At 42.7% G+C, this 23,880-nt stretch overlaps 1 protein-coding gene and 1 pseudogene across 1 annotated transcript in view; one reads left to right on the top strand and one right to left on the bottom strand.

The window, feature by feature from the left end:
• Positions 1-2,331: 2,331 nt before the first annotated feature.
• LOC104859681 lies at positions 2,332-2,838 on the bottom strand (annotated as a pseudogene).
• Positions 2,839-6,618: 3,780 nt separating this feature from the next.
• Positions 6,619-23,880, top strand: part of Erich1 (glutamate rich 1) — a 67,995-nt gene continuing 50,733 nt past the window's right edge. Inside the window, exons 1-2 of the mRNA XM_010620356.3 lie at positions 6,619-6,697; positions 21,289-21,435. Of these exons, the coding sequence (XP_010618658.1) occupies positions 6,676-6,697; positions 21,289-21,435 (169 nt within the window). The 5' untranslated portion in view covers positions 6,619-6,675. The remainder of the gene's footprint in view (positions 6,698-21,288; positions 21,436-23,880) is intronic.

Genomic DNA, 23,880 nt, shown 5'->3' on the forward strand with positions numbered 1-23,880 from the left:
TATATACATCCCAAATGAGGCTGGAGACATATTGGTTGGGAACCAGGCTTCAAGATAAAGACAAGATGACCAGACTGCATACTTCCTCAAAGAACAAACACTGGGCTTAATGATGTCTGGAAAAACATCAGCTGCCCTAGTGGGTGACCAGAGGCCTCTGGACCCACTATTTCCTAGGAGAATCTTTGTTCTTTCCATCCATGCTTGTTGCATTACTTGTTTCCTAATTGGAGCACTATGATCTAAGTGACTATAATTGTAACTTTATTGGATTGTGGCTGTGGCCCACATTATACCCACATTATAGAACTTCTCTGTAAAGTAAGGTACCCAGGATAACCACTTGGGTCCCTCTCCTGCTCTCAGGAGCTTTTCTGTCAGTATTTTCCTACTCTTAGCCTCCGGTGCTCCTAGAATTCATTCTTCCATTTTTAGAGAGCAAGAGCCCAGCATATCATACAGCTATCAGGTTGGGAGATATATTTTATATTTCATTTCCAGTATTATTTCCTGTATCACTATAATCTTCATTCATGCGTGAGTAATGTGATGATTTGCTTGGGACCTCTTATAAAACTTGTAAATCTGGATTTTCATGTGCCATTGTACTGAATTGGGCTATTTTTGTTGCTGCTTTGGAGATCCTGCACTCACCTTGCCATTTGTCTGCCAAGTGGGTGAATGCACAAATGGATTTTTGCATACCCCAGGCAGTTACTAAGAGTCACACCCACACTCCATTATGGTAAAATACATGTTCACATAACAGAAGAGTGGTGTGGGTATACTTTACCCCCTATGATGCTCAGGTAAACATATGCAAAACCTGTGAAGAGAATTATATGGGTAAAAATCCTGGTTTGACACTTCTACACATGTGCACACACCTTGCTGTTACTTGTACCAGTGGGTAAACACCAAAATTGCTTTCTGTATACCCTAGTGGAATTACTGAGATGCACAGCCATTACTATTATGCTGTACAAAAATACAGTAGAAAAATATGGGATGAGTTTCTGTAACCCAATGTCATGTCTTAAATAAAGTGCTGTTTGTAACTACAAGCAACTAGTTCTTTCATTATTTGAATATCAACTAAAAACAGAGAATGGAGTCTGGCTGTATTCTCTGAAATGTCTGCTGATCTTCAGTGGAGCTTTTCACAGTACTTATATATGGGGCCTCTTACAGTGAAAAGCAATTTGGGGTATAATGTGTTATGCAGTTCTGTGGAAAAGAAAGGATCAGAAGTGTGAATGTCTTCCTAGCAAGAAGTCTACATGAGAAGTCTAAAGGATGTGAGAACCAACTGACATTCTGATGTCCCAAGAACTCTGGTCCAAGAGAACCTTTGCATCAACTGTGCTGGCCAGATCACCAATGTATATAATTGTCCGTGTCCCCTACTGGGCCATCCAGTCTGCTCAGACTCTGCCACCTTCTCCATCTTTTGATCTCTCAGAGTGGGGCCTTTTTGTTTGTCTTGCCAGTACTCTGAGGATGGAACCCAGACCCTTCACACTGTGCTACATCCCTAGCCCTTTTTATTTATTTTGACATATGGTCTAAGTTGCCCAGGCTTGGTTCAAGCTTGTGATCCTCCTGCCTCAGCCTTTTGAGTAGCAGGGATGACAGGCATGTACCACTGAGCCTGGCTGTGTTGGGGGTTTTAAAGCTGTTCTACCATAATCCAACTTTAAAAAACAAAACCAAAGGTCTAGCATGTAGCCCAGTGGTGCTGTGCCTGCCTGGCAAATGCAAGGTCCTGAGTGTGATATCTAGCACTGAAAAAAAAAGCACCAAGTGGTGATAGCAGATCCATCCTCAGGCAGTTGCCACTGATGGCAACTGTTGGAGGGGCACCATGGGTCTTGTGGGTGACCTCTTGCCATTTGGGACTGGAGAGGGGAGCTGCCCATCTGCAGGAGTAAGTCCCAGACAGCTGTGCAATCTGTAGTGTCCCATCAGAAGCATCACAGAGCCCCTAGGAAGACCCAAATAGGTGGCTGTCTTCTTTTCTTACTTAAATATGAAAGAACATTTGGTGTCTTCCCAGTTCATCTCAAAGAAGTTCCCTTAGGTGATGGTGGGGATGAGTCCTAGGGGCTCCCAGCATCTGCCTGGTCCTCAGAAACCTGAGCTGGCTTCAGGAGAGCAGGGTGCCCTTGGTGTATATCACCTGTGCTAGGCCCCAGGAGCACAGCTGGGATGGGAGGTGGGTGGGGGCTTCTCCGCACACAGCTGCCCACTGAGCAGGGCCACTGGTACAGGAAGACACCAAGAGTCCCCAAGAGACTTGCCACTGGCCAACACTCTCCACATCATTGCTGGTCATAGTTTGCTATGGGCTGCTTTTGCCACAATCACCAGCTAGGACAGCTTGGCCTTGAAGGCGCTGGGCCTGTGGGCCACTGTTGTTTTGCTCATTTCAATTCTCATTTTTCAGGAAAATGTTGCTTTCTCTTTCAAACACAACTTTGAAGTAGGTCATGACTACTCAGTCTTGGTGCCTTGCACCTTGGCCTTAAACTGGGTGAAGCAGAAGTAGGACTTCCCAATGGGCCTCCAGATTATACAGGTGAAGTGCTAGTAGTCTTTGCCAGACTCATTTGGCACTGCTTATTGGTCCTTCCTTGAGATATGTAAGTGAGCATACTGGTAAATTTGTTCCCAGGTCCTATGTTCTGACAGAAGGAATGCACCACTGGGCCACATGTCAAATGCCACTGTTGGGGGCTCAGATACTGCCTCTGCTGGCCTCAGAGCCAATGCTGCTAGAAGCAGCATGGCAGACCAGGCCCTGCCACAGCCATCCCTTTTCTGCCATCTTGGGATCATGTGCTGCCAGTTAGGGCAGGTGGATGATGTGCCTGAATTTTAAAGAAAAGAGAATGAGGGTTAAATAGAAAGGAAAAATATCTGGAATGAATCCAATCTTTTCCCAAAATTCCAAAATCTTTAATTAGAAAGTTTCCCTAAAATTTTTATATACTCAGTCACTCAAATATTAATCAGTTGCTGTTTATTTTCAAAGTAAATTGCTAAACAAATCTGACCATAGTAATTTCTTAGTTTCTAGCATCTGCCAAGTGTCCACTATTAAAAACTAATGAATTTTAGTGTGCCAAACCTCAATCAAAAATCTAGATTCCAGATAAATCTGTTAAGATTTTAAATTTTATTGTCTCTTTACTTTCCTTGTCTCCATGTTTGTTTTATCCTTTCAAATATTGATTTTTCTTCTCATGCAACAGAAGCAACAAAAGTAACATAGTCGGACTACCGAGACAAGTCACTGGCCACATGGACTGTACAGTCTCAGGGGGAGTCATGCTAAAAGTTATGGGAATAACATGGAGTCAGAAATATAATTCTTTATCTGAAGGTAAAAGACAGGGTGTTGTTGGAGGATGAAAAGGACAGCTAATACTTTGTGATGTCAGGGAAGAACAGGTTCAAGAAGTCTGAGTAAGTTAAATCTTCTTCTAGATTCTCCCCCAGGCAGGTACTGAGACACAGATTTGAGTGCAGGTGGCTTTTTGAGAGACTGATCTCCAGAAACTAGGCAAAAGAAGTTGAATGAGACTAGGAAAGAAAAAGAAAGAAGATGCATTAGCAGGCTGTCGTTCCTGCAGGCGGCTGGGTTCAGTCTTGGCATTTTCTGAGGAACAGTGTGGGATGTACCACAGTTTGCTAAGACAGGCAAGGTGTTTTCAGCTGACTTTCATCCCCTACTGAATCAGGGTTGCCTCTCCTCACCCTCACTTCTCCCAGCCGAGGAACTCCCATAGCTTCAAAAGAAAGCAACCAGGAATGAAGTGAAAGCAAGTAAGCAGTGGGGTGAAGTCAGAGGTTAGAAATATTCTAGGGCCCTCAGGAGGAATAGGATTTAGGTAGGAAGAGTGGGTGGGAAACAGTTCTTCACAGAAGGAAGGGTAGGCCTGAAAACCTAGGATGACAGAAGCATTTGCTGCTTTTTCTTCTAAATGACCAATTAGGATAATCAGAATTAAATGATTCAGAAGGGTGGCATGAATATGTGGCTGGATAGTGAGTCAGGTGTTCTTAAAGGACTAAGGACTTGAAGTTCTATCCTATACACAACATAGCATTGTGAGCAGGGCAATAAGATTTTTTGCAATTGAAAACATTTGTGGACAAAGACAGTTGTTTCTCTCTACGCAGTGTATATACTTTTTCTTATCTTATTGCATTAGCTAGGATTTCTTGTACGATGTTGAAAAACAGTGGTGAGGGAGCATTCTTATCTTACTTGGTTCCTAATCCTATTGGGCAAACTGCTAGTTTTTATTTTTACCATTAAGGGGTTAGCTGTAGTCTCTGTAGATGTTATTCATCAAATGGAAGATTTTACCTTCTGTTTCTGCCTGTTGTTGGCTTTTTTTAAAAAAAAATCATGAATGTGTGTTGCATTTTGTTAAATGTTCTCTCTGCATCTGTTGCTAAGATTGTGTGACCTTTCTTTTGTAACTTTTTGCTCTGATGGGTTACACCGAGTGCTTTTTGAATGGCAGTGAGATTTTTAAAAGATCTTTTTTGGCTGCTAGGAGGACACAAGATGGTGGGGTGAGAATAAGAGTGGGCATTGAGGAGATCAACTTTAAAATGCCTGATGAATCCTAGTAAGCAATGCTAAAAACACAAACTAGGCAATGGAACTAAGAAATGTTGCATTTCATACACTGGGTGAAGAGTATGTGCTGTGATTTTTTCCCCCTGGATGGATCATGTGGGAAGAGAGAAAAGGTTAAGGAAGCAGTTTTTTCTCCCACGGCTAGCTTAGCAGCTTGGTAGTGGATGGTGCTCCTGGGAGACAGTATTATAGGAATACTGGCAAATGTGTGCTGGAGTTTGTAATGTGGAGGTCCACAGGGAGCAGGTATAGAAGGGTGGAAGAAGGTGAGCTAAACCACAGCATCAGTTGAAGTTAAAGTGGACACTGGCTCTGTAGTCAATTTTTTCAAGAAGTTAAGGTATGAAACTGACTGAAGAAGTATTGTTAGGGGAAATACATGGTTTCTGGAAAGACTTTGCTGAAAGGTGGGCAAGTCCAGCACAGCTTGAATGCTGGTGGGAATGATGAAGTGTAGAACGACAAGTACAAGACGCTACCTAATCAAGGACATTACCCCAGATGTATTTTCTCTCTCCTGCAGTGCTCATTTTTTTCAGTATCAGTTTGATGTGGTCAAATCTGTACACAAATTTATTCTCTCTGTGTGTAAAACTCCTCAAGCTATTGCCCATTTTCCTAGTCCCAACGGAGTTGTCCACACCCAGTGACTTCCCCTGTGGCTCTGCGAAGGCCCACGAAGATTTCACCTCTACATTCTCATGAAGTTACTGTAATCAAAGTCACTAAGGATTTAGCTCGACAAATCAAGCTGTATATGATCAACCCTCATCTTGACCTACCAACTCTATTTGAGACAAATGACCCCTTCTTTAACTTTGCTTCAGGAAAACTTCCTGTCCTTCCCTTTCCTCTCTGACCACATCTCCCCACTTTCCAAAAGTTGGGGCACCTCCTGGCCTAGTCCCCGACCCCCTTCTCTGACCTCCCATCCCCTTCAGGCCCTCTTAGGTCTGTTAACATCTCAAACTTCACTTGCCTGAAGCTGCAGGACACCACTCAGCAAGGATTCCCCAGACAGGTCTCCATCTCATCTCTGCAGCTCCTACCATCCAGCCTGCAGACCAATATCTTGGAGCTACTCTGCACCTACCTGTTTCTGTCAGGGCCCAGTGTGATCAGGCCCATTTGCTTTGCCTTTGCCTCTTCCCGTGCCAACACTCCTACTGAGATGCTGGCAACGTCTTTCCCGCTGCTGTTGATTCAATGTGTCTCCCACTTCCCCCCACTGAATTCTACTCAGAACAGCGGTAAAGCCGCTTCTCAAAGGCTCATGGGGTCGCGGCTGCTCTGGGTAGGGACGACGCTTGACTTTCAGCTCCTTCTTTGGGGTCTCTGGCGGTCGCTCCAGATTCCGAGTCAGACGCCCTCCGCGTCTTTCGGCTCTGAGAACTGCTCACACCTGCTCACAACGTGCTCCAAGAATCCTCGACCAACGCGACTGGCTGCGCCGCCTGCTTTTGTTTTCTCCACAGCTCTCGTTCTGGGATGCTGGATTTCGCTTCTTTCGTGCAGAGGAGCGCCAGACACAGACACTCGCGACCGTGTTTCTGGAGACGCGAGCTCAAGGAAGCAGAGTCTGCGCCGAGCGAGGGGTGGCTCGGCGACAGGGCCGGGCGGGAGCAGAAAGGGTGGCGGGCACCGGGAAGCGAAGCCGAGTGACACGGAGGGGCAAGGAGGACGCGCGCGGGGAAAGTACTTATCGCCCTTCAAACTTCAGGCCTCTGCCCTCGCAGCTACAGCGCCACTCAGGGCCAGCACCTGGAGTTCTGGGGTCCTGGACGCAGTAGCAGAGCCGACGGACCGAGAGAAGCCGACTAGCCTTGCGCCCAGCTCACTGCGCAGACTCAGAGGCGGAGTTTCAGGGGCGGGGTCCGGGAGCCGGGGTCACGCCCACAGCCTCGGTGCGAGCCAATCATAAGAGGAGACTCGGATACGGATTGGGTCCTTCTGCTGGAGTAGGCGGACGTAGCCAGGCGGAATCCGGAAGCGCCGGCACTTGTTGGGCCAGGCTTTCGGAAATGTCTGAGCGCCGGAGACACGGTAGGTGGAGGGTGTTCGCGAGGCGACCCTGTGAGGGGGTCTGGGTGGCCCTGAGGACAGTGAGAGGCAGTGAGGGGAACGAGGGACTGTGGGACTGTGGAGCTGTGGGGAAAGCGAGGCGCCTGAGTAGGCCTCGAGGGGATTGGAAGGAAAGAGGGGCCTTAGGGATCCATGAAGGGAGTAAAGGTCCTGGGGCCGGTGAGGGGCGGCGAGGGCTGTGGGGGATTCGGGTCGCCACCTTGCAGGCGCTGCGCTGTCCTAGACCTCCCTGGCGGAGCAGGACGCCCGAGTCTCAGTTTCTTCCCATTCGCAGAATCCCTGGTGCCCTCACTCTGCGGGAAGTTCTCCTGGGGTGGGTTTTCCCTATTTTGCAAATGTTTTTACCTTTTAAAATGAAAAGCCTGTGGCAGTTGGGGTTAAGACATATTTGCAAAAGAATAAAGGGGCCTAGTTCACCCCAGTGAGCCTGAATGGTAGGCACTTAGCATCCCCTGCTGAGTCGGGCCAGCCAGAGCTCCTGGCTCCAGCTTTGTGGCCTCAGAACTGGGGATCAGCTCGCAGTTGTGCAGATGTGCGGCTGCAAAACTAGTTGCGCGAAACTGGGGTTAGAACCTCCACTGGGAGAAGGTGGACGCGTCCTGTTGATTAAACACATTTTTGGAGGAATAGACTTGAAAACTCTCACGTTCGGGTTGCTTGTATATCTCACTTTCTCTTGCATTTTTCTTGTTTGTGATCTTTATAAGCCTAAAAGTAAGTGCTCTTTCCTTTGCAAGAAATTATATCGTTTGTAATGTACTTAGTCAACTTCAAAACCCTCTCATTCGTCACGAAACTTTTACCCTTGAAATAAACTCCTTTCCATATTGAGTATGTGACAAAATTGTCAGGTAAAATTTAGGTTAAGAACATTGTGATTGGAAAGATAAATCCTGAAAGTATGAAATATAAGTGGAAAACAAAATATTGACAAGAGCACCTGAAGAACCCTCTGCAGGGAAACACTGAGCCTATGAAAACTCTTATAGGAGGCATGAGTTGGAATAAACAGTCTAAGTGCTTACAATTTATTGAATCAGGAAACCAGAGCTAATATGTCTTTTGAAGTTTTCCCCCTTGTGTCACTTGTGATGAGCATTACAATTAGGAAAACGTGTGGCAGGTGATGGAGATGATGGCTTGTTGCAGATTTGCACTACTCACTTTCCATGTGCTCCTCAAGAACATTAGGTCCCAGACAGTGGGAAGAGGTACATGGAGGAGATGAGCAGTTTTGCATAGGTCAGGTACACATAGGCAGAACTCTAGTGGTGTTTAGCCACCATGTGTGTCAGCTGCTTTAGCATTAGGGAACAAAGGAATCAGACGTGAAATCCCTTCCCTCTTCCTGCTGAGACCCTGGTGCAGTTCAGAGCTGTGCTCTTGGTGAAGACAGATAAATAAGAGAGCCAGACTTTTCTCTCACTGGGCCCTGACATTGTTGGAGACCAGAGGAGAATCAAGGCCTAATTGGCCTCAGTGAGCACAGAAGAGAAAGGCTGCACTCAGGGATGATTGCATATTAGGAAAAAGTTAGACAGCTGAGGTTAAGTTTTTACCAGATTATGTACTAATGGAATTGGAAAGCAGATGAATCTTGTTTTACTTTGAGACTTGGATACAGATTGTACTTTGTACCCATGTCTGGGTAAGTAAAGGCAAGATGAGCCAGGCACGGCTTCTCTGCCTACTAGAAACATGAGCTCCCTGGCTGCCTGCATGATAAGCTAACTCTGTGTCTTGTATTTAGGTCTAGGAACAGGGCCAGTTGGCTGGGTCAACCACCCACAGCTCTCTTCCTGGAATGCTGGGTCCCACTCCTTTCCTGCAGAAGAGGGCCAGACATGGACACTTGCGACTGTGTTTCTGGAGCTACAAGCTCAAGGAAGCAGAGAGCTGGGTGGACCCCCAAGATGGGGATCAGGACCTGGACTTGCCTGTGGTTTGTGCCCAGACAGAACAGGGAACTCGGGGCTGGATGTGCCTATGTGACATGAACCAAGAAAGCTGGAAATGGGCAGAGGAGCAGTGTCCAAAGCAGTGATTCTTAAGTTGTAGGGTTTTTTGGAGGGAAGAATGGATTTCTTCTGCTAGGAAATGTAACCTGCTGATGTAACTTTTTTGTATGGCAATTTGTAACAAAACTTTAAAGGATTAATGGGAAGAATGATTATCTTTTAGATGTGCTCTATTTTGTGCTGTAGAAATGTCTGAGCGGTGCTTGCAGTATCTTTCTTGGGCCTCTTGAGAGTTACCATGCAGCTCTGATAATGGACAACTTTCTCTAATTGAAGAGGATCACATGTAGGGTAACGTGTATTGAGTGGGATTTAAGTGGCTTCTATTCTACTTGGGGAGATTGGGTGGTGCTGACATACAGTATAACTAAATGTTAACTTTGGTAAGGCTGTGTCTGGCACACAGGGTTATAGTGGAGTCTGGAAGCTTCAGGGGCTGCACCTCCCCCAGGGCTGTGGAATTCTGTAAAGAGCACTGTGTCATCTTCTGATCCTGCCTCACACACTCCTGGCCTCAGTAGCTGCTCAGTTAACTGGGAATGAATGGCTTATGTTCAGCATCTGCCTCATTGAGCTTTTCTGATACTTCCTTACCAGATGGTTCTTGAGTTCTTGTCTGAGCAACTTCATTTAGGAACAGAATATTTCATGAGGTAACGTGAAAAATTTGTTTTCTCCATGGACATAACTTGCTGTTTAGAGTGCATGGAATGAATATACATATATAATACCTCTTCACTGGATAATTCTTCAGAGATTTTGAGCATCTCTTTCATTCTTCTCATCTCTCCGGCCCCTACTATGTTAAACAACTTATTTAACACAGTGGGGAACATTTCTTAGCAGAGGCAAAATGAGTTGCACTTACTAGACAGATAGTGCTCAGTGCCAGAGTGGAGGTGAGTACCAAGTGCAAGTTGAGGCCATCTCTGGGCCAGGCTCTGCACTAGGAAAGGGACTGCAGGGTTCCTGGCCTGCTTATGTCTTTGGAGTCACCCTTGGACAGGCCTACCTCAAGCTCTTGTTGCTGTGATTATGCAGTAGGGTAAAAAGGAGTGAGTAAATTTAAGACCATAGCAGCCATAGACCCTTCTTTCTAACATCAAGACAGAAATAGTGATTCCAGCTTCCTGGTGTCATAAGGAAGAAGTAGATGAATGTATAAAGTCACTTTTCACACCCCTCTTACTGTCTCCTCTAGTGAGGGCCACCAAAACCTGTCATTGGATAACTGCTGTGTTGCTGTCAGCCTAGTGGGCTGGAGGGGCAGTTTGTGACGTTGGAGAAGGCAGCTGTTACAGGCAGTTCAGTTGTCTTTTAATAAGAATTTGTTTTGCCATGATCACTTCTTCGCAGGGCATCCAGGCTTGGTCTTCGGTAGGGTCCCCTTCTGGGAGCCAGGAGGACAGGGCTGAGATTGGGGCAGCTATAGTCACTGATCTTTGTCTTCCTGGGACTCTCCTTAATAAGATTTGCACTGTGAGTGGCCTTGGTACATTTCAGAGTCCAGGTCCAGTTTGCCACATCTCTCTCTTCTAGTACATGCACTTGGGAGTGGATTGTCTGGAGTCACAGAATTGTTGGTACTTTTCATGGTGGTGGTGCTGGATCTTGTGTTGCTGAAGCCCTGGTAGTCAGTTGGGAGGGAATGTCTGTGTGTGTGTGTGTGTGTGTGTGTGTGTGTGCGCGCGCGCGCGCGTGCATACCTGTGTGCCTTTAGATGTGCTTATATGTGTTGTGTGCATGTTTCTCCAATTATTCCCTCAAACTTGGTTGCACCACCAGGTCTCTGAAGTCTAAGAACTAGAGGGGCTGATAAGGATGCTTTTCAATTGAAAGGAGACTTGTTTTTCCTTTTTGGTTGCTTTCCTCATGCTGCCTGGATACAAGGTGACTCTTTAAGGTCAGAGCTTTGATTCTGGTCATGTCTGTGGCTTCTGCACAGAGTTAGACAGGAAACCACTGACAGTGTTTATGTCACTGTGTTATTCTGTGTATAGACATAACATGCCTTTTTCTTTCTGGAATAGGAACTGGGTAGCTCTTTTTCTTCTCAGAGATCATTGAGGATTGAGAACATGCTCAGGAAGTATTGCCTGAATGAATAAGTAAACCAGGCTTATGCAGAGAGAGGGAGTTCAGAGAACACTGGTAAAATACAACTTTACATAGAGCCCTAGTCAAGGAGAAGCTTCAGTCTAGGTGGTAGGAACTGGGAAGCCAGTGTGGTTTCTAAGGAGAATAGAGTAGGTGCTATGATTCTGAAAAATAAACCTGAAGTTGGCAGGTAAGTGTGGGAAAGGTATTGGAGAGCTGTGGAAAGGCCAATGACAGTAGAAGGAGGGACTGGTAGGGATGGATATAGAAGGATTTCCAAGAAGAGGACATGAACAGCTGCTGAGACTTGAAGCAGATACCCAGGGACAACTTCTAGACTGGACAAGAGTCATAGCTGGGTGTGACTAAAGACTGGAGGAGAAGGAGCCTGAGTAAAAGGGAATAAAGTGCCATGAGGGTTTCTTCCTCAGGTGGCACATTGAGGCCAAGGACACTGTGGGAATTGGTCTCCATATTAAATCCCGCCTGATCAAGTGCCCCACAGCCGATTCTCTGTAATTTGCAAGCACTACATCTGTTAAGTGGGCAAGCACAATGGTGTGTTGTGAGCAATTGGTCACATAATGTACATCGTGTATGAAGGTCTACAGAGACAGATAGCTGGTTGCTGTCACTGGCCTTGTTCCCCAGTGTGCGGGGGACAGGGAGGTGTCAAAGACCTGTGTTTGCCTGTGAGGAAAGAACAGCACAGGTAGTGAGAGGCAGGAAGCAGGTGAGGCTTCTTTGTTACCTTGTTAAACATGCTTGCATATTTAAGACAAGAAAAAAAGGCCAACACCCAGAAATTAGAAGATCCTGCAATGAAGAAGACACAGTCAGGAGTAAAATGGAATGGGGGCAGGTGGAGCTCCCTCTTCTTCTGCGCAGGGAGGCCAGGCAGTGTGGGTCCAGAAGTGACAGCTGTTTTATAATCTTTTTGTCTTCCTTGGTAACCTTCCCATGTGCTAAGCCAAAGAACCTACCTGGGACAATGATGCAGGTCTTGTTGGTGCAGATCTTGGCAGTCATGAGTTCTTTGTGTTGAAATTAGGATATGTCTAAGGAAACAGGCAATGTTAATAAAACTGAGAAAAATACAGTTACTGAAATAAATGACAGTTTATTCCCTGTCTTCACATTATAATAAAGGCAGCTTTCTGAATGAGTGGCATTGTTTTTTTTTTTTTAGCTCAGTTTGTTTTTGGTGAGACCACAGCTGTGAGCTCAGCAGTTTGTCAAAGGTCTTGTCTCCTTCTGTGGCCGTCTTGGCCTTCCCACAACAGCATTTGCTTTCTCCTGTCCTTACTGAAAACCGTGACAGCCTCACATGAATTTTAAATGTTTATGAACAGTTAATCATATTAGAAAAATCTACATGGAAAAACTTTGGACAAATTTTGCTTAGAATATGTTCTTTTTAAGTAGTAAAATTTTGGTAGAAATTCTAATGTATTTCTGCTATTTGGATGAGGATACCATATCTGGTTGGTTTTGTTTTGAGATTCTTATAACGTCATATTTGAGTCTTATTTGGAGTGCTATTTTTCTCTTAATTAATATTTCAGAAAGCTTGCCAACTCTTGCTTAAATCTCAGCTAATTATTTTCCCACTTATAATTCTATTATGAAACTCATTAAGAATCTATAATTCATTGAATTAGCATACTGTACTAAACTTTTCTTTCTTGTGAAATGATATGCTATTAGCATTTATTCCTTTAATCAAGAGGACAGTCAAAGGTTAAGTAATCATACCTCATTATAGGGACAAATGAGGTGGGGTTAAACCCAAATTGGACATGGTATCGCAGACCTGTAATTCCGGCACTCTAGGAGGCTAAGGCAGGAGGAACACAAGTTCAAGTCTAGCGTAGACAGTTTAATGAGAAATAAAAACAGTGTAGCTCGGTGCAAAGAACCTGGGTTCAACAAAACAATAAGTATTGCAACAAAACAAAACAAATCTGGTGAATATTGCTTTAAGGAAATCTGTATAGGCTGGTATATACTCAGCCAACATTTAAACAATTTTTACTGAAAAGAAAGGGTTGTATTCAGGGTTTGGGCAAAGGAATACATTAAATACAGGACATAATTTGTAGGGTGATTTTATGGTAATTATCCAAAAAGTCAAATGCAAAGAAGTGCAAGAGATTAACTGCACACTAGAGGCCCAAAGAATCCAGCCGAGGGCCTGGATCCCACAGCAGTGTCCTGCACAAGTCCAGCCAGTGGCCTAGAGCCATGGCAGTGTCTCATGCTTGTCTGTATCCAGGATCTGCACCGGGAAGGCACAAAGTCAAGTAGTGGAAGCTAGAAAGCCTGCACCGGCAGGGTGAAGGATCTGTGCCACCAGGCTGAGGGATCTGCACTGGAGCCAGGAAGTGATGCTTACAGTAAAGGTCAGAGCTCCCCTGCTGAAAACAGCAGCCATTCCCAGCAACAGCTAGGCCCCGAGCTCCTACTCCAAAGAGAACATCCTAGTTTTCATCAGGAAAACTATCCACAGCAAGCTTCTCCTAGAAAATGAACAGGCCATGATCTTCCATTCTAGTTCTCTATGGCTATTGGCAACAATCCTCAGGTGGGTCCTCCACTCCTAACCCCGCTGATTCAGTTCAGCTGGGCGTTACACGTTGACTATTGGTTAATCCAGAAAGGATCAGAATATCATATTTTCAAGAAATACATTAACCCTAGAAAAATTTAAATTTAAAATGCCTGCTAAAATGAGATAAGCAAATGTCAGGATGAAAAAGGAAATGACTAAAACTGATATTTAGTGAGGTGGGAATTTTTCATAGTTTAAACTGATGAAATCTTTTTTTTGTTTGTTTTTGTTTTTGTGGCTTAGTGGTAATGTTTTGGGAGCTTTTCTCTAATAAACAGGGTAACGGGAAAAGTCAAACTGGCTGCAGTGAAAATTATTAGTGTTCATTTCTGGTCTTTCAGCAGCAAGTTTTCATTTAAATATTTTTAAAGTTGGCTAATTCTTGTTTCAAAATCTAATGCATTTTCCCCTCACAAGTCTATTAAATGAAAGCTCTAAAAAAAAAGGTATGTCATAAACCTATTTATTTTGTATATTTTGTTTTTAGAATGAATACTGAGTCACATTTTAAAAATCACTTGCTGATCTGGGGCCTCTTTTCTTTTAATGTAATTTCTATAAACATGTAGACCTATCAGTAATACAGCTTTTATTGAGCCTCCATTTTTAAAAAGTTCTTTTTTAATTGATTTCATTGCTCACATCCCATATTAACGGTACCCATACTTTACTTTTTTTCTCCCAATTCAGACTTTTCCAAGAGACACTAATTTATAGGGATAACAAAAGTTTTGAAATTTTTGGTTAGAGAGTAACAAATAATTGAACATCATTTCTGATATCTTCCATCCACAAAGAGCTTTCTACATGTATATACTCAGTGAAATGAAATATATAGATTTATTACAATTTTGAGTAAAGTATCAGGTACAATGCTAATGAGAAATATAGTACTTTTGCAATCAAAGTGGTCTTTTTAAAGAAAATAATATTCATGACATTAATAGAGTAATATTTGGGGAGATCTCAACAATCAGGAGATGCTTTTCTCTCTCTCTCTCTCTCTCTCTCTCTCTCTCTCTCTCGTTTTTTTTCCCCTGTATTTTTGAGGCAGGGTCTCACTATGTAGTTGAGACTTACCTGGAACTCACTATGTAGCCCAGACTGGTCTTGAACTCACAGTAATCCTCCTGCCTCAGCCTCTGGAGTGCTTGGATTACAGGTGTGTGCCACCATGCCCAACTCCCATATTTTTCATTTTACTTTTTTTTAAGAAGTTTTATAGAAGAAGTTCCTTTTTTTTTTCATAAAAGCATCTCATATAGGTTATTTATCTATTTTACATGAGATAAGCCCAGCACAGAAAGACAAATCCTGCATATTTTAACTCATTCACAGAAGCTAAGCCAACTGATTTTAAGAGACTAATCATTAGTCATTTGAGATTAGAGATGGGAAAGTGAAGAGTAGAGGAAATAGACTAATGGATATTAAAATGTAGTTGAGTTTGAATAATATATCCTAGTGTTCTACAGCACTGTGGGGTGACTATAGTTTACAACAACCATTTATATATTTTTAAGAAGTATTAGAAGAGAGTAGCTTAAAGACTCCAAACACAAAGAAATGATAGAGATGGAGACATTAAGTATCCTAATTTGATCTTTATATATTATGTATGTATTGAGTTGTCATACCCCATAAACATGTGAAATTTATGTCAATTAAATTACCCAAATACCACTATCACTCCCCCTAAAAAAGAAGGAAACCTCCTGGGATAGAAGCATGCTAGAAGCAACATCTCACTTTTGGTTGAGTTTGGCTTTCTCTTGGGGGAGCTTGTCACACACATGACAACACTACAGCAAGATAAAAGAAATTAATTCCTTGACATGCTACCATTAAGATCTTTGTTAAAAATGAAAGAAAAATTTTTATGCCCAACTATTAGATTTTAAATCAAGTAACTGCATAGGAAGAATTCAGAATTGAGGTTTACAATCAGCAACCAAACTTTGCATTTCTTTCTGAAGTATATATTTACAGTTTTTCCCAGGTGTCTCATTTACAAAGAACACTTTACTGAAAGATTTTATTTTTATTTGGCTTCTGTCTTTAGATTGAAATAGCAAGTGTGGGTAGCAATCCTTTCTGAAAATTGTATCAAAATAACTCACTTCCCCTGTGGAAAAGAGACTTAATTTCTCTTTTTGATATTGCAACATATTAATTTTAGCTGGAATTTTTTCATGTTGGCCTTTTGTTGTGTCCATCATTTCTCAGTTCTGGTTGCCTGAATTCTCAATTCTGCTTGGTAATTGTATTTGTTTCCCCAAAGGCCTTTTTTTTTCCTTTCAGATTGACATCAAACACCTACTTTTTTTTTTTTTATTTTCTGTGATTAGTTTTTGACGGACACTAGAGTTTCAAGTTGAAACTTGCTCTGGCTGCTGGAGGAGGAACACTTTGATGAGCTGTGAGAAAAATGAGAATGCAGGCTGGTTTCGGGTTTCTGGTTAAAGTCCCAGTCATGACTACTGAGTGCTTTTCATTTGGTCCACCTGATAATTCAGAGTTCTTATGCCTTTTGGGGCTGTCACACGGCTTGTCTCACAGGACCAGATTACCCAGCTCTGTTTGTGTGGGGTTTTTGTTGTTTTTTAGTGCATTGGAAATTAAACAGAAGATATTTAACTTTTAACTTGTTTTTAAGGCCTACATTTGTGGTATATGAGAAAAGGAGCATTTCAACAATTGAAAAATCATAAATACTTATTAAACATCATAAGGCTGTGGACATCTACAGTGTGTCCCATTATCCTGAAAAAACAGCCTTTATGTGTGGTGCTTTTGTTACTAATTACAAAGTGGGTGGTGGCCCGGTGATGTGAGCAAGACAGAAGCCACTTCATGCTTCTGTTTGGTTCTAAACATGCTTTCTGATTCTAAATTAGCTTGTGATAATCATGTGACCAGTGTGCCTGTGTGATAACCATGCAGTGTAACCATATGGCCCGCATGCCAGAAAATTTACCTCATGGACCCTTTCAAGAAACATAAAAATGTGTTTTTGGCACAGTAGGATTAGCACATGTTATTTGTACACCATGTAAGATTAGCACAGGTTGTTCGTTATCCAACTCCCCAGGCTTTAAAAGATGAAGCCTCTGTCTGCTCTTCAGCTTAGCCCTCTGGCCACACGCTGAGGGCTCTGCCCGGGTGCTGCTCTTGGAAAGTTACCGCTGGAGCTCGGTAACTTGTCTGTGACCATCAGTCTGCTTATCTGGAATGCCTGTCTGGCTCCTGGACTGTGCCATTCTCCAGAATGCTGTGAGTTCCACTGTTTCCTGTTGGGAGCCCCGTGTTCTCACGGCATGTTGGTTGGGTGGAAGAAAGTTCCTGCACCATTGATGCCACCTCCAGCTTCCAGCTTATGCCACGGGTGAGGTTCCCCTCTGTTTTGCTATGATTATGATAAATGATCAGTAAACCCTTGTATTAGGGAGATTGCTTGACTCTTGGGATCTTTGTTTGGCAGATGCACTGACTCTGCTCCTCTGAGCCCCAGCCTAACTCAGGGCCTTTTGTCTCCAAGCGTAACCTCTGTGTCTGCTTTTGACACCCAGTTAAAATTTTGTTTGCTAAAAAAGTTATAGGGCATATACTTCATTCATAGCTGGAAGTTCAGAGTTAAAAGTGACTCTATGTGTTTTTGTTCCAAAATAGCTGATTCTTTTTTGTTTTGTTTAGTGCCGGAGATTGAACTCTGGCCCTTGCGCTTGTGAGGCAAGTGGTGGAACCACTGAGCCAAACCTCGGGCCCTATTTCTTTTTAAATTAACGACATGAACAGTGTTAGCAGCAAAAGAGCCCTCTTCATCTTACAGTTTACAGGTGTTGTGTGCCTGGACGAACACTCTGTGACTGCATCCTTCCTCGTAAATATACAGAGGTTGTTTAGTTGCCATTGTTATTGTCTCTAGTGGGGGAGGGGAACAGCAGTGAATTGGGGCAGCAAATGCTTATTTTTGTCTAAGGGAAGGGTTCCTCAGGTATTAGATCCAAGTGCTACAGTATTAAATCTTATTCCTGGTCTTAACATACCCCTTGTAGTCTGAAGGGCTAGGATAAAGCAAAACTGATTGAGTCTTACTGCAATATTAGTTGATGACAAGCAATTAGTTATACTTAAATTTTAAGCTTTGCTCTTTTAAAAGTGATTTTTAAAATTAAAATCATTAAAAATAGTTCATACCTTATAGCAGCTTAAGGCATTTATATGTATATGATTATCAGCAAAGTTATTTTTAAAAACTTGGATATTGATATTAAATTGGGTTAAGATTTATTAGTTAAAATTCTTGCTAAGTATTAAAGCTCCTCCTTTATAAGGAGATGCCCGCTTCTGATCGCCTGTGCTTGTGCCTATTGACAGCACACCGTGTAAATGATATATGGATGGTATGGCACAAAACCGTCGTCTGCCAGTGTCTAATGTCAAAGTCTTGCTTTCACTCCTCTCAAAGAGAATTCATTTATTAAACGGTCACTTTTCTGTAATCATCTCGATAGCAAGTAGGAAGGAGGGGATGAATTTCCTGAACTCACCCTTCCATGTTCAGAACATGTCAGTGCTACCAGGATGTGGCTGGATGCCAGAGATGTTCTCAGGTATGGCCTGCAGGGGAAAGATGTACTTGGCTTATAAAGTTGTAAAACCTTAGGGAAGAGTGGAAATCACTTCAGCTACTTGGGTTTGCAAGATGTTTAAACCAGTTTAGTTTGGGATAATAAAAATATTCTTTCATTTATACTCTCATTTGAAAAGAAAAACTGCATCTTTTTGGTTTAATGTACAACCCTCTAGACTCATGAAAAGCACATCTGAATTTATTTGGCATTCTTCCCACTCCTGCCCTCCCCATAGTAACTTGGGATATAAACTTTAATGACTAAAACTTTTATACTTAAGTTGTACTTAGATATATTGAATACTTTGTCCTCTTTTCCTGCTCTGAAGTTACTGCAGCTCTTCATAGTAACCAGCTCATTATTCTGAATGTTGGGTTTGATGGATGCCAGTCTGGTGTTGATATGCCTTCCCTATTTTTGCTATTGTTTATGTCTGTGCTCCTGTTCGCCATTCAGATTTCTTATTTGTCTTTAAAGATGGCCAGTGGTGCTTTCGGGACTACTTTGATTGGATTTGTGTTCAGAAGGCTAACCATAGTAGCAGTGGGCAACTGAGTGCCCAGTCCTGCTGGCCAAGTGCCAGGCCTCTTGGAGAAGTAGTGACTCCAGGTCTGGGGCAGGGAAAACACAGGATGAGCTGTGGTATTCTGTGGGGTGTGCTTAAGGGCACTGGTTGACATTGAAGGAGGCAAGCCCAGAACTGGGGTGAGAGAATATGTGACGACAGTACAGAGTTGTAGCCCTCAGAATAAATGAAATAGCTACAAATCCATAAATAAAAATAATCCAATAAATGAATAGGGAAGGGGAACTGCTTTCTTATAGAAGTCACATTAAATACAGAAGTGAGAGAAACAGAAAACCACATGCCATAACCAGCAGAACCCACAATCGATGCTCAAATAATGGATAAAGTGAAGGGAAAAGGGTACAGTCTCCCTCAAGATATTCACTCATTATAAAGGGAAAAATGGTAACTGTGCAGGAAGGAACCCAGCACATACCACCTCACCTTACCCCATTGGTAATTAAGGTTAGTGTCAGCAGGAATGAGATAGGTCAGCATCCTAAACCCTGTGTGATATGTTGAAAAGAGCAAACCCTTCAGCAGTGACAGCATTGCCTAAGTGAGTAACATCAATCTAATCAAGAGAGGACATCAGATATACCTAAATTAGGAAGAACTACAAAATCAGTGTTAAGGTCACGAAGAGCAAGGAATGTGGAAGGAACTCAGCTAAAGCCATTTTGAGGGAAGGGAGGAGATATGAGGACTAGACGGGTATAAAATCCTGAATTCACCACAAGTTTTTGGGCAAACTTCAATATTTGAGCTGCACCTGTGCCAGTGTTTGCAGTTGTACAGTGTGCGTGTGACATGCTGACCTCGAGAACTTCCTGAAGGGTGGGCAGGGGCTCTTCATACATCAAAGATTGTGTGAACATGGAAGATTAAAAGAAGGAGCCATGGGCCTTGCTGATGGCAGTGTGAATGGGTTGGATGCAAAGACTTTCACAGAGAACACGGTGGGTGGGCTGGACAGGGGTCCCACTGATGTGGAGGATGGTGCAGACTGAAGTCTACAGCTCACAGAGGAGCCAGCAGTTTCTTAGCTAAGGAAAGACTAGCCCAGGAAGGCATAAGGCTGAGGTGGAAAAGGGAGATGAATCTTGGTAAAATACCAGGATGATGCGAGAATTTGGAGCTGTATTGCCAGGTTGTTAGACATCAGGATCTAGAGGTAGGCAAGCCACACTCTGAGGGGACAGCAGGAAGCAGGTGAAGAAATGAGATGAACCAGGGGGACAGGGGCAGGATCAGAGAGTCCCAGCACATACAGGGTAGGTGAGAAGGAAGGTGAGAGAGAGACAGACAAACTTGTACACAGGAAGACCTCCTGCCCCTGGGCCACACATCCAAGGCCTCTCAGCATGGCCTCAGCCACCCAGGTCTGGCCTGGACATTTTCCTAGGAAAACAACCACCTAACCTAAGCTCTAGACAGTATGCAGCCACGTGCAGCAGCCACACAGGTTAAGACTGCAGAAGTGAAATTGTCCAGTGTGGCTGCAGGGAAAAGATGTGTGTGGAGTCCTTTTGTTCTTAAAGTTCTCTTTGTGTTCTTTACAGTGGAAACACATGTTGAAGGGGTTATTTCTGCACACATTCCCTGAGAATATGATGAAATTCAGAAGGGCCCATGTTTTTATGTAAAATGCTCTTCTGTGATGCCAAGTAAATTTGTTTCTCCTATAATCCACTCTCTGTTTCTCCATTCAGCTTTCAGGTTGCAGATTGTTGCACATCTCCCGATTGTGGTGAATTTGCATTTTGTACTGTCCCAGAAATTACTGAGGCACCTGTGCTAGGCATTCTGATTTCTTCCACACAATTTTTAGTTACTCTGAATTCCTTTCTCTGAATTTAATTACTTAATCTAAATTTAATCTTTTATTAGCTTTTTCTCCTCGAGTTTTCCTGTGTGATGTTCTGACTGAGAACATGTCCATTTGTAAGCCACAGTGAAGTCAGGATGGAAATATTTATTCATTAGGACCCCCTCCCCAAAAAGTAGAACGTAAACTAAAACATGTAAAGTGAGCAATCTCCACATACATGCTAAAACCATATGAGTTGTACAGAATCGTTTCTTCTATTATGTTTGTCAGCCTGCTCAACTTGAGAAGGGAGAGAGATGGCGAGAGAGGGTGACAGGCATCTGAGCCCTCCTGGTCTCAGATTAGATGGGTACTAGCTTTAGGAGTTGTGTGGCCTGCCCATAGTCTGACTGGCCTAGAGGGACCTGGATCCCTGGTGGCTCACAGCTGCATCATGGGAGAAATTCGAAGGAGAGACAAACTCCTGGAAGAGCAGTCAGTACAGCACAGGTACACAGAGTAATCACCCGGAGAGACTCTTCCCAGGTAGCCTCTGAGGCTGTGCCCAGGAGGAAAATAGCAGCACCATATGGGGTCTTCTGAGGGGCAGGACCTGGGGGGGTTGTCTGAGGATTGGTGTCTGGGTAGTAGTCTGAAATTCTTGCCTAGAATCCCCAGGGCCTAGTGATCAACATGGGGTCCATTTGCTTGATTTTCATGAGATAAGGATGTCTTTTTTTAAAAAAAATGGAAGTCATGTATTATTTGAATTAGTAAGATATTCTTTTCTTTTGCTAATTGGTTGTCTTTATAGTGTTCGTTGAAAAAGTGCTGAAGAAACTTTTTCCTAATGTTTCAAGTAGCCAAGAAAAGGAGACACCTGAGACTCCAATCTCAGAAACACCACTCAAGAAAGTGACCTCTGAGAGAGTGAAATGCAAGCATGTTCATCATTTGACAGGTGAGGTGGTTTTGCAGGTAAGGATGGGTTATAGGCCCTCAGTTTTTCCCATGTTGTGCACTTGTGTGTGGAATGTTTCCTCTTAGTCTTGGGCATCTCTTTGCTGAGCAACTGGTGCACAAGTCTTGCAGCAGTGGTCAGTGAGGCAGATATCATTCTAAACAGGCTCTGGTGAGTCAATTTTCTTTGGAGGGAAACCAGTATTAGCATTTCCCAGCCATGCTTAGACTACAGAATGTTGTTGTTGAGTTTGTGCATGTTATATTCTGAGGAAATTGGATTGTGGATAGGGTTTTGGTTCAGCCAGACGAAGAACAGCAGCCTCTACCATTGTTGCTGTGTCCCCAGTCACTGTACTGACCCCTGCTGTCTTCCTTGGCTTCTGTTCACTCAGAGACAGTGCTTGATATTCCTTGTCAGTGGTCTTCAGAAGACATCTGTCCCAGTGACAGCCCTACTCAATGTAACTTGGGTGGCAGGAACATCTACAATGAGAAGTCCAGCAACTCTAGTTCCCTAGCGGTGCTGCAGTGTTAACCCATTGGCAGACCACTCTAGAAAAGTCACATGAATAGACTACAAGTGGACCTGCTTTTTTCTCAGTAGATACATAAATACATAAAGCCCATCTTGGGTTCCTGAGATCGCTTTCCTATCTTTTTAGCAGTAGTTTCTTGCTGGGTATTTGTTCCATACATGATTCTATTCCTAAGGGCTGTTTGATCTCCTGCTGGTTCAGCTGAACAACCTTTCGAAGAGAAATTCAGTTTGATTCCCATATTTTACATCTTATAAGACTTCCTCCATTGGATCCCAACGGGCAGGCTTCCAGTCTCACATACGGCATCAGCATCCCACCCCACAAGTCAGATATCCATTTACTGTACCTGGAGCATATTTTTCCACGGAAATAATATTGTGCATTGTGATTGGATTTCCAGACAAGCCCAGTGAGGCCAATTAACCTATAATATAATGAATGTCTGTAGTACCATTATGTTTTGGATACCAGTTGATTAGAAGACAAATGAGAAGGAAAGCATCTCCTTTACTTCTTATAGATATGATATTCTTTAGGATAAATCTGTTGATTCCATATTCCCTTTCTATATCCTTCTTACATGACTTGATGTTTTCAAGATATTATAAATTCTGAAGATTGTGTAAACTAATACTAAGGAATAAGTTGACTGATGTAAAATGTAATTTTTACTTTTAAATGACTATACCTACTATTGGTAGAATCATTTACTCTAAAAAATCACATACGTACGTCTTACCCCTAGTACTTCAGAATGTGACTGTATATGGAGAATGGGGATATTTAAAAGGTGATTAAGGTTAAATGAAACTGTTGGTGAGCATCTGGTTTGTTTCCAGGTTTTTGTTTATGAACAGGCTTTCATGAATGTCCTTTTTCATGAATGCTTTCTAAGGGCACATGGGCCACAGTTTCTCTTGGTGTTGTTCCTAGGCACAGACTCATTGTGTGATATTGTATAATAAGGTATGCATATGTTCAATTATGAAAGGAAAAGCTAAGCTGTTTCCCAAATTGATTTAACTAATTTATACTCCCACCAACAGTGTATAAGAGAGCCTCGCTATTATTTAACCTTGCCCAACTGCTTTATATTTGCCAAATGAATGGATGTAAGAGAAATAACTAAGAAAAATATAAGTGGCTGGCAGAGTTTGAGGTGAGATAGTACTTATAGCTAAGTAATTACTCTGTGGTACTGTAATGGTGGATATATATTACAGTGCATTTATCAAAATCCATAGAATATACACCAAGATTGAACCCTAATGTAAACTGTGGACTTTGGATGATGAGGATGTATCAGTACATAATCATCTATTGTAACTCAAGTAGATGTTGCTGCATCTGTTCCTGTGTGGAGGCACAGAAATATATGAAACTTTTTGCTCAGTTTTACTGTGAAAGCATAACCATACTAAAACATAAAATCTTTCTGAAAGTTCCCTTCCCTTAATATCCATTGTTATTCATTATATTAGCAGACTAAGGAAGGAAAAATCACATAGTTTTGATGCATGAATAGTATTTAAAAGCCTAAAATTACACTAAGATACCACTTTTCCACTATATTCTCAGTATTAATTTCCCTGATGTTTTGCTAATTTATTAATTTCTATTTTAACTTTGGCATATCTCCTTTGTGACTATTTTGTTTTCCTTTCCTAGTTTGTAATGAATATTTAGATAATTTGGTTTTTAGAATTTCTTCTTCACTAATAAGTATATTTTATAATATTTTAAAAAGATTAATTGAGGTCATTAGGATAGACTACTATAATCTCACATGCATGGTGTCCTTATAAGAGGAGATTAGGGCCAGGTATTTAGCTCAGTGGTTCCTCCACCTGCCTTGCAAGCACAAGGATCTGAGTTCAATCCCTGGTACCAAAAAAAGAGAGAGA

Source organism: Fukomys damarensis, unplaced genomic scaffold (assembly GCF_012274545.1).
Source record: "Fukomys damarensis isolate Sample0158 unplaced genomic scaffold, DMR_v1.0_HiC HiC_scaffold_18, whole genome shotgun sequence".
Taxonomy (NCBI): Eukaryota; Metazoa; Chordata; class Mammalia; order Rodentia; family Bathyergidae; genus Fukomys; species Fukomys damarensis.